Source organism: Phalaenopsis equestris, unplaced genomic scaffold, assembly GCF_001263595.1.
Source record: "Phalaenopsis equestris unplaced genomic scaffold, ASM126359v1 Scaffold000600, whole genome shotgun sequence".
NCBI classification, from domain to species: domain Eukaryota; kingdom Viridiplantae; phylum Streptophyta; class Magnoliopsida; order Asparagales; family Orchidaceae; genus Phalaenopsis; species Phalaenopsis equestris.
The window spans coordinates 886,673-900,648 of record NW_018165040.1 but is presented as its reverse complement, the minus strand read 5'-3'; the positions used below and the strand labels follow the sequence as shown (position 1 = coordinate 900,648).

The 13,976-nt window shown below is 34.7% G+C and overlaps 1 protein-coding gene and 1 pseudogene across 4 annotated transcripts in view; both read left to right on the top strand.

Moving 5' to 3' along the window:
* The first annotated feature begins 1,512 nt into the window (after positions 1-1,512).
* LOC110029671 (homeobox-DDT domain protein RLT2-like) overlaps positions 1,513-13,976 on the top strand; it is a 67,933-nt gene continuing 55,469 nt past the window's right edge. For all 4 annotated transcript variants that reach the window (XM_020732074.1, XM_020732075.1, XM_020732073.1 and 1 more), the window contains exons 1-3: positions 1,513-1,987; positions 2,068-2,532; positions 10,899-10,978. In XM_020732074.1, the coding sequence (XP_020587733.1) occupies positions 1,864-1,987; positions 2,068-2,532; positions 10,899-10,978 (669 nt within the window). In that variant the 5' untranslated portion in view covers positions 1,513-1,863. The remainder of the gene's footprint in view (positions 1,988-2,067; positions 2,533-10,898; positions 10,979-13,976) is intronic.
* Positions 8,626-9,363, top strand: LOC110029644 (annotated as a pseudogene).

Genomic DNA, 13,976 nt, shown 5'->3' with positions numbered 1-13,976 from the left:
TTGCCTCAAACGGACCTTAAGACTTCGAAAAGGAATTGAAGTTCAACATCACTTCTGCCATTGTTGATCGCCATTAATCATTGTCGGCCACCACCGACCACCATCGAGTACCTTCTGTCGGTCGCCGCCGATCGCTATCGGTCAATGCCCACTCCTTGCAATAAGTTCACCCACACGTCGGCTTTGTAATTCGAAACACTCTGTAACTCTTTATCGCTTATGTGACAAGATTTTTGTAATCATCAATTTATACTGAAATTGCGCTATACCCCATTGTTTTTTTTTCTTTTTATGGGTTTTTCACGTAAAAACTTCTGGTGTTTCTACTGATTTATTTCTCTCTTATGAGTGTGTGTGTTATCTTCGTACAACGTTAAGATAATAATTCATTACTGCATCGCCGCGAATCATCTAGCACTCATCATAAATACATATGAATTCAGTGGTATGTATGTAAGTCTTCACGCAATTAAATTAAATTTTAAAAATTTGGTTATCAAGTCTATTGATCGGAAAAACACTAATTTAAATAAATTCTAATTATGTGCCATTTAAGTTAATCAACTAATATTTTTTTGGTAATTAATTATATGATTTATAAATTAATGACCTATAAAGTATATTTTATAAAAGTCACATCGTTTTAATTTAATTTGGCTGATATTATTTTTTAGTTCATTTAGTTAATTAAACATCTAATCAATTATTGACTAGTTGGTTTCAAAGTATTGATTATTGTTTAATTAGTTTAGCAATTATAAGCAATGATTAATTAACTATTAATTGACGGAACTAAAATATTAATCTCATGACAGAGCCACTCAATCTACGAGATCCGGAAAAACCCTAATATTAGAATGCTGGGCTATCACCTTCTCTTGCTAATTTGTTATTAAAAATGGAAAATTTACATACATACCGCTAACTTCTTATGTGTTTACATATTTAACACATAAACTTAAATTCTCACCCACACGCTACCTTAATTTAGAGCAGTTAACGGGCTGATTTCGAGCCATCAGGGGCCGACTCATAATCCTCTTGAATGGATTGAGTTTGGATCGAAATCAACCCGTGGCTCATTATGCTTGATTTCGAGCTAGTTCGGCTCGTAATTGAAACGTGTTTGATCCGGCTCAAATAGCAACAAACTATTTCAAATTGGAGTTATTTAAATTCATTCCAGCACAAAATTGGCTCGATTTAGTTCAGATTGAAATCAACTGCACACGCAGCTCGTGGCTCATTATGTTTGATCTAGATTCTGGCTAAATTTAGAATCAATCTTCAAGTGATTAACGATCTTTCACTTAAATTTATGGCCATGCATGAAAAATATTTATTTTATTTCTTGAAGTTAAATAGTTATATTTTTTTAATGTGATATAAATATAAGAAATAAAATTTATGTTAGATATCTATGTAAATTTCCCTTTAAATTTTAGTCGAATTTAATCGAAAAACCATATATATCGAAACGCATAAATAAGTTTGATTGTCTGCATGTGCAGTTGTTTATTTGATTTCCCTTTGAACTGTTTCAGAATCCTTTCTTTTGTTTTCTTCGTCATTTTCATCAAACCTCCGTTTCCACTTTCGTGCTGCTCCGCTTAAGTTCTTCCTGCTTTCAAGCTTTATCCTTTCTTTCCCTGCAATTCCACCAAATTGCTCTCGTTACTGGTCCGGCAGCCATTTAACTCTTCTCTGGTTTCTCTCCCATGGAAATCTATACCCTTGATTCTCCCAATAGGTACCTGCACTTGAGAAAAGAGAGTCGACATAGTGGAAGGAGAAACCCTACCTTTCTTCTTGATGTTCGTTGTAGCGCAAACCTTAACATCGGAATAGGTTTCTGGTTTTAGAATGGAGTTCGGAGACGGGGGAGGCGGGGGATCACCTCGCGACGCATCGAATGGTGCTCCCAAGCATGCTAAGAGGAAGATGAAGACTCCTTCTCAAATAGATGTGCTTGAGAAGGCTTATACTGGTTTGTGGACTCTTGATTTATTATCCTTTAGTCAAATGTCACAAGATTTGGTTATTATAAGTTTATTTTGATGCGAGCAGTTTCCTCGAGGTTGTCGGAGCAGATGAGGCAGGAGCTCGCCCTGAAGACAGAACTCTCATCCCGGGAGATATCAATGTGGTTTGCCAACAAGAGGTTTCAGGGAAAACAAGCCCATTTGCTCAGGGAGTCTAAAAGGGAGGATGTGCATCCACTTCCAATTCACTCTAACCCGAGCGGCGGTGGAAGTGGATTTGTGTTAGCAGCCTGCCATTTCATGGATTCCACCATGAATGAAGCATCGGTTAGCGAAAGGTGTAGTGAGCTGATCCGGCCAATGGGGAAGACCCAAGTGCAGCAGCTGATGCCAAAACTACAGAAAACACATCATGAATTGGACCCATCGGTGCTGACTTTTATGGAGAGGAAGTTGGGAGGAAGGTTAATAGAGGACGGGCCACTTGTCGGAATGACTTTCGATCCTCTGCCGCCTGGTGCATTTGGATCCCCTTTATGCAGTGGCAATGGTATTTCATGTCTTGTGCAATTCTTTTGCAGTTTTTTGTTGTGCTCTCATAAATTTCTTAAGATTCTTCTCATTGTGCTGAGAGTCGAGTATCGTATCTTGAAATGCATAAAATTGTTGTTTGGAGCATTATGTTATATGTAAAATATCTTAGGCATATGTTCACTTATCCATTTAGTTCATTTACTATTGTTATAGATGAATAGCAGACACCAAGATGTCTTGAATTTGAATGATTTCATTCGGTTGATCTGTAAGTTTTGACTTTTAGGAAAGTCAGTCTAGTCCTTAGCATTGACTTATGAAATTGTGATTGTCGGCTGCTAGAACCTTATGTAGAAAGAGTTGAAAGTGTAGGACGTTTGACTTGCTGTTATTATCAGTGACAGAGCAAGGAATTTGGAGCGCCACATATTGAATTTTACTATTAATAACATCAAACTGTTTTGTTTTATTAATTTATATCCATTTTATATAAATGCATAGTTAATGCAGTTTTATTCGATTTTTGCATCAGCAATTTTTGTAGAGGTTTTTATTTTTTTGGAATTTTTTTGGCACAAAAATGAATTTAGACAGCTCACGAGAACGAATAGATGTTGCTCATGAAAATTAGTGTTTCAAATAGTTTGTACAAGGGCTGGGTTATACTTATCCTTTACCATTTATAAGGGCTGGGTTCTACTTACCCCTTACCATTTATCTTGTGTAAGACTAACCATATGACTATTGAATCTATTATTGTTAGAGTTAATGTTAGGGACATACTGGCTGAGTTGTTATTTAATATGGTCAGTGGGTGTAAGTTGGTACAAGTGTTTCTCTTATAGTCTAAGCATCATCATCATCGCTAGCGCTATCCAACTTTTGTGGTCCAACTTTATGGATGAAGGGAAACAAATTTATGTAGAAGTGATTTAAAGAATTCACAATTAGCAGATTTTGATTTTTACATGTTATCTTTTAAATTTTTGTCACTTTTTTGTATTTAACTGACTATGATAAATAACAGAAGTGACTGAGATGTCTACTGTTCGACACTTACTTTCTTTTTAGAGGATCAAGGAGATTGTACTTCCTTTTGGAACCATTTTTGCTGCGATCATCTCTTAGATGATGATCTAGGCTCCATGTCCTCGATGATGCTTCTTTGTTTTGGACATGTCCAAAATAATCTTAGGCATGTGACCTCCATTGTACCAGAACTATGGTTCAAAATCATGTATTCCTTGCATTCCCTATTATGGCTTAAATACATATGTTGGTGTTGGGGCTGTTTGATCGGACGCATCAAGATACATTATAGGAATACAATGCAAGGTTTTTAGGTTTGCAAGGGTTTACGATTTTTTGATAATTGATACGAAATAAAATGTTTATAAAATAAAATTTGAGCTATTTGAAAGACCTTAAAATCCTCCTTTTCCTCCATGTATTTGAAATGTTGTCAAATTGACACATTTCATTCTTCTGGTTCTGGAAGACCTACAACCTCACTACTTTTGCTATTGACTAAAAATTCTAACTCGGCTTACACCTTATGTAGAATTGAGGCTTTTGCTTTGCATCCCACTCCAATGTCAACAATAGATCCAACTCTGCCTCCTTTTGCTTCAACTCTAGATCTCGCTCTGATTCATCCTGTGCTCGGACTCTAAATCGAACTTCGGCGCTGTTTGGGGCAGCTGCAAGTTATTGAATAATCTATTGATAAGCTAGATGCGGTGACTATTACAAATTTTTACTTTTTTGGAAAGCCAGACCGCTTTTAGAAAGCCGCCACCACACCTAGATAGGTGCAGTGTGAAAATGTTGTTTTCAGCGTTTTTAAAACGCATAAGTTGTCAAAATGCAGTTTATTTAAACATGTCAGGTGTGTTTTCAAAACGCCACCGCACCAAATAAGCTGCCCCAAATGGGCCCTTCATCACCTTTTCAAGTTACGACTTCTGATCGTGCCCCACCTTCTCCTCTGGTACTATCCACCAATCCTTCTTGCTTTCAAATTTTGCCTTACCTCTTCCTCTAGCTCCTTGTTGCTTTCAGATCTTGCCTTACCCCTTCTCTAGCTTTCACTTTAGGCTCCACCTTACCCTCAATGAACTCTGATTTGTTTTTTCTTCTCTATGGATAAAAAAAATATTCATAATGTGCTACCTTAATGTACAAGTGGGTCCACAAAGTGTTGGCCATGATTGTATTAAGTTATATTGGCAGTACTTTGTTCTAGTAAAATTTTTTGAGTTGCCACTTTGCAGACATTTGATGAAATTGGAATGAGGATGGCATGCATAAATTGAGAAATGATCAAATTTTTTGTTGTAATTATATGAAATTTTAAAGACCTTAACCCACAAATAATTATAAAATGTAAATAATTGAAAACAATTTCATCACAACTATCATCATCAATAATTCTCAAATAATTATAAAATAAAAATATATTAAAAGGGTATAGTTGGTAGAGTATAAAGATTATAACTATATGAATATTGCCAAAAAAAAACTGTCCCAAATGTTAATTTAGGGCATCCAACTACATATAAGAACTCATCAACCATAGCCTGAGGTTAAGTTCCCCACTTAAAAATAATACATTATAAATAAAATAAGATGAAGGATGCCTCTTAGAGAATGCCTTACAGTCCTCTCACTGAAGTTCTAATAATATTCAAAACTAAGTTTAAAAATATAATTAATTTGGTATGTTAATTGAACTATCATGATCATTCCTCTCATTTTGATAACGGTACTCTTCATAACATTTCCTATAACCTCCTCAAACTCAGAATCCATTAACTCTACAAAAATAAATAAGTACAAAATATACCAATAAGTTAAGAAAATATGAACATTTCATGTGAAAATATATCAGCTAAATAATATGAAGCAACTCAAATGCATGCCTCATAACTTGTTTCCCATGTAACCAATCTTTAGTACACACCAACGTCTCTACAATGTCACGCTTTAGCGCGCTTCAATATTTATCAAGAATTCTTCCACTATTACTAAATGCACTTTCTAAAGGAACAATTAAAATTGGTATGCGTAAAATGTCACGAGCCATTGCAGACACCTCTAGAAACCTATATTGATCGCACTTCCAATAATGTAAGATATCTAAATCCACTTTTCTATAATTATGGGCTCATCTAAATAAAGCTCAAGCTTAGATTTTCTCGGCATATTATCTCCTTCATCAAAAGAGTGAAAATCCTTAATAAAAATCAATGAATCGAGGTGAACATTAATATATTAAAAAAATATAAGGATCACCTGTAAATATTGAGATTTGATAATTGTTAAGTTCTTGCTTTTGAGTTTTCGTTATGTTTTATTCGAGCTCTTTTTGACATTTGTGACGATGAATCTTGAATGTTTGACTTTGAATATTTTTTAATAATAAGAACATTTTTTCCTCACATGTGCAACTTCTCCTATATAATCGCCCTCATAAAGTTTCTTATAGCTCCATTTAACGAAGTTAAACTTATATCTTGATTCAAGATAACAACTATTTCTAGTACCATATAGAAATTGAACCAATATTTCTAAAATTTTGAAAGCATATTTATTGGCATCTTTTTGATATATACTCATAAGCACTTGAACTCTCATGCTTTAGCGTTGCAGAAGCAATAGATATAGTAGGAAAACAATTGTTTGCAGTCAAATATTTTGTGCCGGAGAATACATGGGTGATTAGAAGTTGCATATATTTATCATTTTTTTCCGCTCATAATTTGTTGGACAATTCTTGTAGTTTGAGTCACGTAACTCTAAATACATAAAAACATAATTGTAATAGATAGCACTATCAAGCATAATAAAAGTTGAGTTCCTTCTTGTAGGGACATCTTGCCTCAATCATCTTTTCTCATGAAGATAATTTTGTTTTATGCATTCCAAAAATTTTGTTTACTTGCTTTAGAACCTTTCACATATTTATTGCTATCACGAACCTTTAAGATTGATTTGTCAATCTCTTTCAAAACATACTTTGACATATAAATTTATATATATGCACAACATCATATATGAAAAATTTCCCATTATAAAGATGACCACCACTTAAATTCAAAAGGTTTTCCAAGAATTCAACACATTCATTGTTAGTTGAAGTGTTATCCAACGTAATACTAAAAATCTTACTATCAATTTTCCATTAAATTAAATATCCTCGCGGGAACAAGCTACAACCGGACCACCACTTGATCCCCTGGAAGGAGATTGCCACTTAAGATGAGTTACAACTGGAGTACCACCTTTCTTTGGATACAACCCTAAAAAGGACTCCGACGGTTGTCTCGAAAGAAAACATAGGTAAAAACTCTCTTTGAAACCCTAATGCAATACATATATTAGAACTGACTAGAAAGGAATGAAGGATTAAATGGAACATGCTGTACATTTGAAACAAATTAGAAGGGGAGTTGCTCAGTTTGATTTGGGCCTGTTCGTGCAGTCCCTATCCCTTGTACAGGTCATGAGAGTATTGCATGTGGGACTCTATCCTGCCTCTGCTTTGGATGTCCCACGTCAGTGCGGGAGGGACGCCCGCCTCAGTACTTATGCAAAACTTCTTTAAAATCATATGCAGACTCAAACCGTGGATGTATTGCTGTGACGATATCAAGGCTTTGTAAAGTTTAAATTGTTGGATTGGTGCTCTACTGTTAACTTATTCTCTTCACTCTTAGTTTAAATAATGTGGATTTCTCGCTGACTTGTATATCCTTCATGGGATAGCTTGAAATATTTGATTTGTTTTCTCAAATACATAAAGACAGTCGAATTGTTTTAGACAAATGAAGTAATAGTTATTTTGGTATAATTTATTAAAAATAAGTGGATCTAAAAGATTCTCTACTATTGGAGATTTGTTTGTGGATTGATTTTCATCTTTGATCATTATTTTGTACCCACTTAGCTGTGCTACCATCTAATCTTTCTTTTTTCTAAACAATTCTGCATGAATTGTAACTGTTACATATTGGCATGAATGACACTCGTCATCATCAGCGATAAGCAAGCTGTTACATATCGGCATGAATGACACTCTTCATTATCAGCGATAAGCAAATTGTCGAATGCCAGCTCTTTTGATTACTATTCTCCATTTAATCATTTTAAGGCGTAGGGTGTTGGTTTTGGATTGTTTTTAATAATTGGGAACTTCTTATGGCCATTTTAAGTAAATCTAAATTAGCTCCCAAGATATTATCTACACTACCTTGTTTTTCTTAAATTGTTCACAGAGAATAGTTTCACTATTATATGAGCAATTGAGCATTATACATGCTTGTGTATTTTGTACTTTGAATTGAAATGCCTTGAATTTGGAAATAAGATTGATATCATCGGTATTACGTACAATTGAGCTAATTATTAATCAACTACGAGTCATGAGTATAATATTAGAAAAGGCTTTATGCACTTTGTTTTTTTTTTATCCTTTCATGAAATAATTTGATTGGAAAAGCATCAAGCTACCATGTTGTTTTATTATCTTTAAAAGTTTTTGAAGATTTCAATTTTATACTTGTTAGAAGTTATATTATGAAATAATTTATTCCTGTGAGAAGTTATTTCCTCAGGAGCTATTTTCTATTTTATATTTGTTTCCTTGGATTATGAGCTTTTTCCTTTATCGCCAACTAATTAATATGAATTGATTAATTGAAGATACTAGGTGATATATATTTTATTTCACATTATTTCTTTTTCATTATCTTTCTTATTCTAAGATTCATGTAAGGGTTATTTTTACCCATTCTCATATCAATAAAAATCTCGCTTTATTCCACATTATTCAGAATTTCAACATGGTATCAGAGACATATTTCGTACCATAGCCACTAGTCCTTCCAGATCCGCCGGACTCCCTTCCTGCCATCCTCTGTGTGGGAAGGGATGGCGCCTCATCTTGGTATTTGAAATTTTTCTTCTTCACCTTCTTTTCCCTCCTCGTCAGCACTAAAGGAGATGTCATCGCTGGCCTCTTCACATGCGCCATGTCCATCGTCTCCACCATCGCCAATTTGATGCACGATTTCAAAACCGGTCATCTTCTCTCTCCATCTCTCTGACGATGGTTATTGGTGGCGGTGAAGATGATCATTTTATTGTGAGTTTCGACAAGATGTTGATTGATTTAGTTCTGACAGTATTAAGCGTATCGCTCCCCGACGTACCGGGGTTCATAAAGGCCCTTGATGGAGAGCTCGGACGAATGTTACCATCGCCGTCTCTCGCCTTGGAGGCCGCACCTCTTTCACGAGGAAGCTCAACGATATTGAGTTTGGCTGCATGCTTGTCGCGATCCTCCATGAGAATGATGTCTTTGACAAAGAAGTCGTTGCGCGCACCGCACTAGCTTGTGTCACTCTTCGCTCCATTGGCGAGTGCTTGTTTATGTTCTATCATAACCCTAGCATCGATATGCTTCTTATGCCAACTGAGCTTGACCTCGACCTTATCTTTGGGCAAAAATCTTCCATTACAGATCTATAAGTCTGATCACAGAGCCTGTAGGTCAGCTCATTTAAAGGCCATGGAGGTTACCAAGGAAGCAGGAATTTTGCTCTCTTATGACACAAACCTTCGGCTGCCATTGTGACCTTTAGCATCAAAGGCGAAGGAACAAATTTTTAGCATTCGGGACCAGGCTTATGTCATTGAAGTTAGTAACATTGAGCTTGAATTCTTAACTGGTAAAGATTGAGTGGAAGATGAAGTGACCTTGTTGTGGCGGCCTACCTTGAAGCTTATGTTCGTCACCCTTGGCGAGAAGGAGAAGAGTTGGAAGTATTATACTAAAAATTTCTGAGGAGCGGGTATAATTCTGCTAGTTATGGTGCAAATGCAGGGTATGGAGGAGCTGTTTCTACACATACAGGTCAGTCTCTCGGTGTTGCGGTTGGAGGTATTCTATTTGTGAAACTCCACTCACAGCAGATCCTCCTCCAGAATTTTTTCTTGCAACAAAACTTCCATTGAAATTCTTCTTGCAACAGACCCTCCACCAGTGTTTTTTTCCTGCATCAAACCTTTCTCCAGAGCTTTTGTCTGCCACAGTTCCTTTTCCAGAGTTTTTTCTACAATAGTTCCTTCTCCGGAATATTTTCTGCAGCAGACCCTCCTCCAGAGCTTTCCCCGCAGTAGGCCTTCTCCGAAACTTTTTCATGCATCTGATTGTTCTCGAGAGCTTTTTTTCCCTATATTAGGCCATCATTCAGAGCTTTTTTCCTGCATCAGGATCTCCTTTAGAGCTTTTTCTGCACCAGGTCCTCCAACGAAATTCTTCGTGTTGCACGCTCTCTTTTGGAGCCCTTTCCTGCATCAAGCTTTTCTCCGAAACTTTTTCCTGTATCAGGTCCTCCAGAACTTTTTTCCTGTATCAGGTCCTCTAGAACTTTTTTCCTGCATTAGACCCTCCTCTAGAGCTTTCATTGCGACAGACTATCCACCTAAGTTTTTCTGCAGCATGTCCTCTTCCGGAGCCTTTTCCTGCAGCGAGGCCTACCTCGAGAGTTTTTTTTCTCTGCAGGCCGTATCCTGCAGCTTTTTTCAATTGTTTGTATACTCAGACGTTGCGGGAACTGCAATCAAAGACAATCACAATTGTCTACTTCTCTCAAACCTCCTTTGCAACATTACCTGTAGGAGTTTTCCGTCTACCTACAAACACTACAGGAACTGCAACCGCTGTTGTTTACTTCCCTGCAAACTCTTTTGCAGTCTTACATGTAGGAGACTTCCATCTACCTACAGACACTGCAGAAACTGCAGTCAAAGACAACCGCAGTACGAGACGAAGACTTCAACTTCTACCTCTTAGGATCTTCTTGCCCATTTATGTTTTCAAATCTAAGTTGAACATGGGTTTTAACCATGTTTCAACTTGAATGAGAGTGTTAGAAGTTATATTAAGAAATAATTTATTCTTGTGAGAAGTTATGATGAATAAATTATTTTCTTATATTAGGAGTTATTTCATTTCTTATTTATATTTACTTCCTTAGTTTAGGAGTTATTTCCTTTCCTATTTTAGGCTTTTGATTTTCTGTTATTTCTTTTATCTCCAAATAAATAATATGAATATATAATTGGAGATATTAGGTGATATATCTTTCATTTCATATATATTTTTTTATCATCTTTTCTATTATAGGATTCGTGTAATGGTTATTTAAACCTCCTCATATCAATGAAAATCTTATTTTATTCCACATTATTCACCACATTATTCTGAATTTCAATAATACTCTTTCTTGTCTTTATTTATTCTTTATTTGGTCAATTTGAATCGCCATTTACGCTTTACAATGTAGTTAATCTTGACTATTTTAATCTCTTAAACAGAAATGATGAGGAAGCTAAAACGGCCAACTCGTGCTCCTAAAGCCAAATCTATTTTGAAACAGAATGCAGGGTCCACTAAGGTCTGTATTTTATTCGTAACTTGTTTTTCCTTGCTCATAACTTTTAATTGGATTGGCTAGTCAGGTTTGGTGATTCATGCTTTTGTCCTTTTTTAACACTCCTTACAATGTAAATGACGCGTTTCTCTTTTTTTTTTAATTGTAACAGATGCATGAAAGAAAAATCTTATTGGTTTTGGCATGGATTGGATTTGAATTCATTAAATTTTTGAGACCCAATTTTGGATTCTAAGTTGGGTTGGAGCGAGGTTGAGGGTTACCGTTGGGTTAGAACTTGTGGAAAAATTAGTGAAATAATTTAATTTTGAATTTGATTACTTCTAAGGTGTTCTCCAGAAGCTGTTAAGTTCTGGTGCCTAGTTTTAACTGTATGAAGAAAACACAATACACAAACTTAGTCGTGGATTGGTTTGGGGACTGCAATTTATTTCTTGTTGCCCTAATTTTTCCTTTATCCAAAATATAAAGTTGTCAACTTTATATTTTGTGTGAACAAATTTAGGCTATAAAAAATTCTACTATAAAATCTTTGTGCAGTGTACTGTGGGGAAAACTATGTTTTAAAAAGATATAATGAAAATTTGGACCTTTACTTACAAGACTAGAAGTAAGACTCCAGATGGATAGAACGATAAGCTACATATTAATGATTAAAAAAGCTCATAAAATTAAGGGCAATTTATTGATATGCTATAAACCAATTCATAAATGTCATAAACCATCATCAATGAATATTTAAAAAGAAAATTTAAACTTAAACCCTAAAAAAATAAATAACAATTCATTTACATGCATACTACATTAGGCTTATATATTCACATTTCTAACACCTAAACTTTCATATTTACATTCATAACATTCAAATCGTTGATATGACAAAAAATACCACTATTACTAACTTTTTAAAAGTGAAATACTCCTTTTCATGCCTAGGTTTATATAAATATAAATATGGACCTTTAGGTGTTAGATATGTAAATGTAAATACAGAAGAGTTGTGTGGTATATATATGTAAATTTCTCACAAAAAAAAAGAAACACTGAAAACAAAAGAAAATGAAAATCATTCAAAAGGATAATAAAAATTGTTAAAAATAAAATGAATAAAACTTAAAGAAAACTTAAAATTCAAGTTTAAATGAAGGAAAATAAAATATATTAAAAATAAAATAAAATTTCTGTAAAAAAAAGAAATGAATAAAGAAAATCAGAATATATGTATTAAAATAGAAAATGATAAAAAAATAAAAATAACTAAGAAATTTTTGAGTGTTGAAAATGTCTGTCGAAAAATAAGTCTTGTTTTGACATTGTCGTCTGAGTCATCTTAATTTAATTAAGTTGTATTCATATTTGTTTATTAATAAAAAAAATTAGTTGTTATCAATGTGAGACATGTCAACTTCTCGAACACACTAAAAATAGTCATCACATGATTCATTATAAACTCTCACATTTTTTTCCATAATTCATGTTGATATTTGTGGACCTTTAAATGTGAAAACTCCAAGTAGGATTAGATGATTTCTCATTTATTGACGATCACAGTAGAATTATTTGGGTATTCTTAACTAAGAAAAAATCTTAACTCAAATCTTCCAAACATGTGATGCATTGATCTAAAATTAATTTCAATGCAAAATTCAGTTCTTAAAACTAATAACACAAAGAAATGTTTCAACTTAATCCTTGGGTCCTTTAATTTGAAAAATAGAATCATTCATCTGAATTCATGTATTGATATCCCATAATAAAATGAGATTGCAGAGAGAACAAACATTTACTTGAACTATTCTACTCAATTTTGATTTCTTATCAAGCTCCAAAATATTTTTGGAAGCAGTTTTTATTGCAACATATCTGTTCAATCGAAGGTTTACTCACTTATTTAACTTCAAAATATTACTTCATGTTTTGATGGTTACTTATCCACACTGAGAGTTTTCTCTCCTACCACATATGAGAGTTTTATCTTCTAACTATACCACTTAAAATTTTTTATTGTGTATCATTTGTTCACATTCATTTCCTAACCCGAACCAAATTTTATTTTAAATTTGTCATGTGCATTTTTTTTGGTTATGCCTCCAACAAAAAAGGGTTATAAGTGTTTATCTCATGTTACCATAAAATGCCACAACTTAATGTCACATTTTTTTGAGATTCATTTGATGACACCTACATAGTAAACTCACCTGCTTCTCTTCCTCTTCTTCCGCCCGACACCTACTCTTGCCGAGGATCTCCAACCAACCTAACCTAAAGTTCACAACAAAGAACTTGTGTGTAAACTAGGAGAAAGAAAAATCTTGAGCATGTGGAAGACAACTTGCAAAGATAGAACTACTTCAACCAAAACCTGAATCTACATTTTTTTGAAATTTCGGGTGACAAAGTCTATTACTCATGAATTATCGCCTTTCTCCTCTGATGCCTCTTGACTAAAGGAAAATATGTTGAGATTTTCATACCTCTTTTGTATTGTTTTTAATGATATTGCACTTTAAAGAAATGTATTTTTAATGTTTTGTTGCAGGAATGATGAATTAGGGTCAATGGAACAAAAAGATGCAAAAATGAGCGAATTTGGAGCAAAAAAGACCAAAATGTGGAGAATTGCACTAGGGTGCCGACGCGCCATCGAGGCCGCCGACGACAAGCTTTTCCCGAGGCTACAGGACAAATTCTACAGAAGGCCGTCGACAGAGCCATCGAGGCCGCTGACACGGCGGGATCGATGGTTATGTGATATGTACAATGGATAAGGCCGGATTTTGGAGGGGTGCGTAAGCAACTTTTGGGAAAACTCATCCACATCTTTAAAGAGATTATTTTAGCCGAAAATAGAGAGACTTTTGGAGTCCTGAAGGTTAGAAAGGATCCATTAGTGCGTAGAAAGCTTGCTAGAGCGTGTAACTGTGAGGAATTCTTCAAGAAATTGTAAGAGTGGAGGGAAAGTGAGAGATTTCTTCCTCCTTACTACTTCGAAGAGGAATTC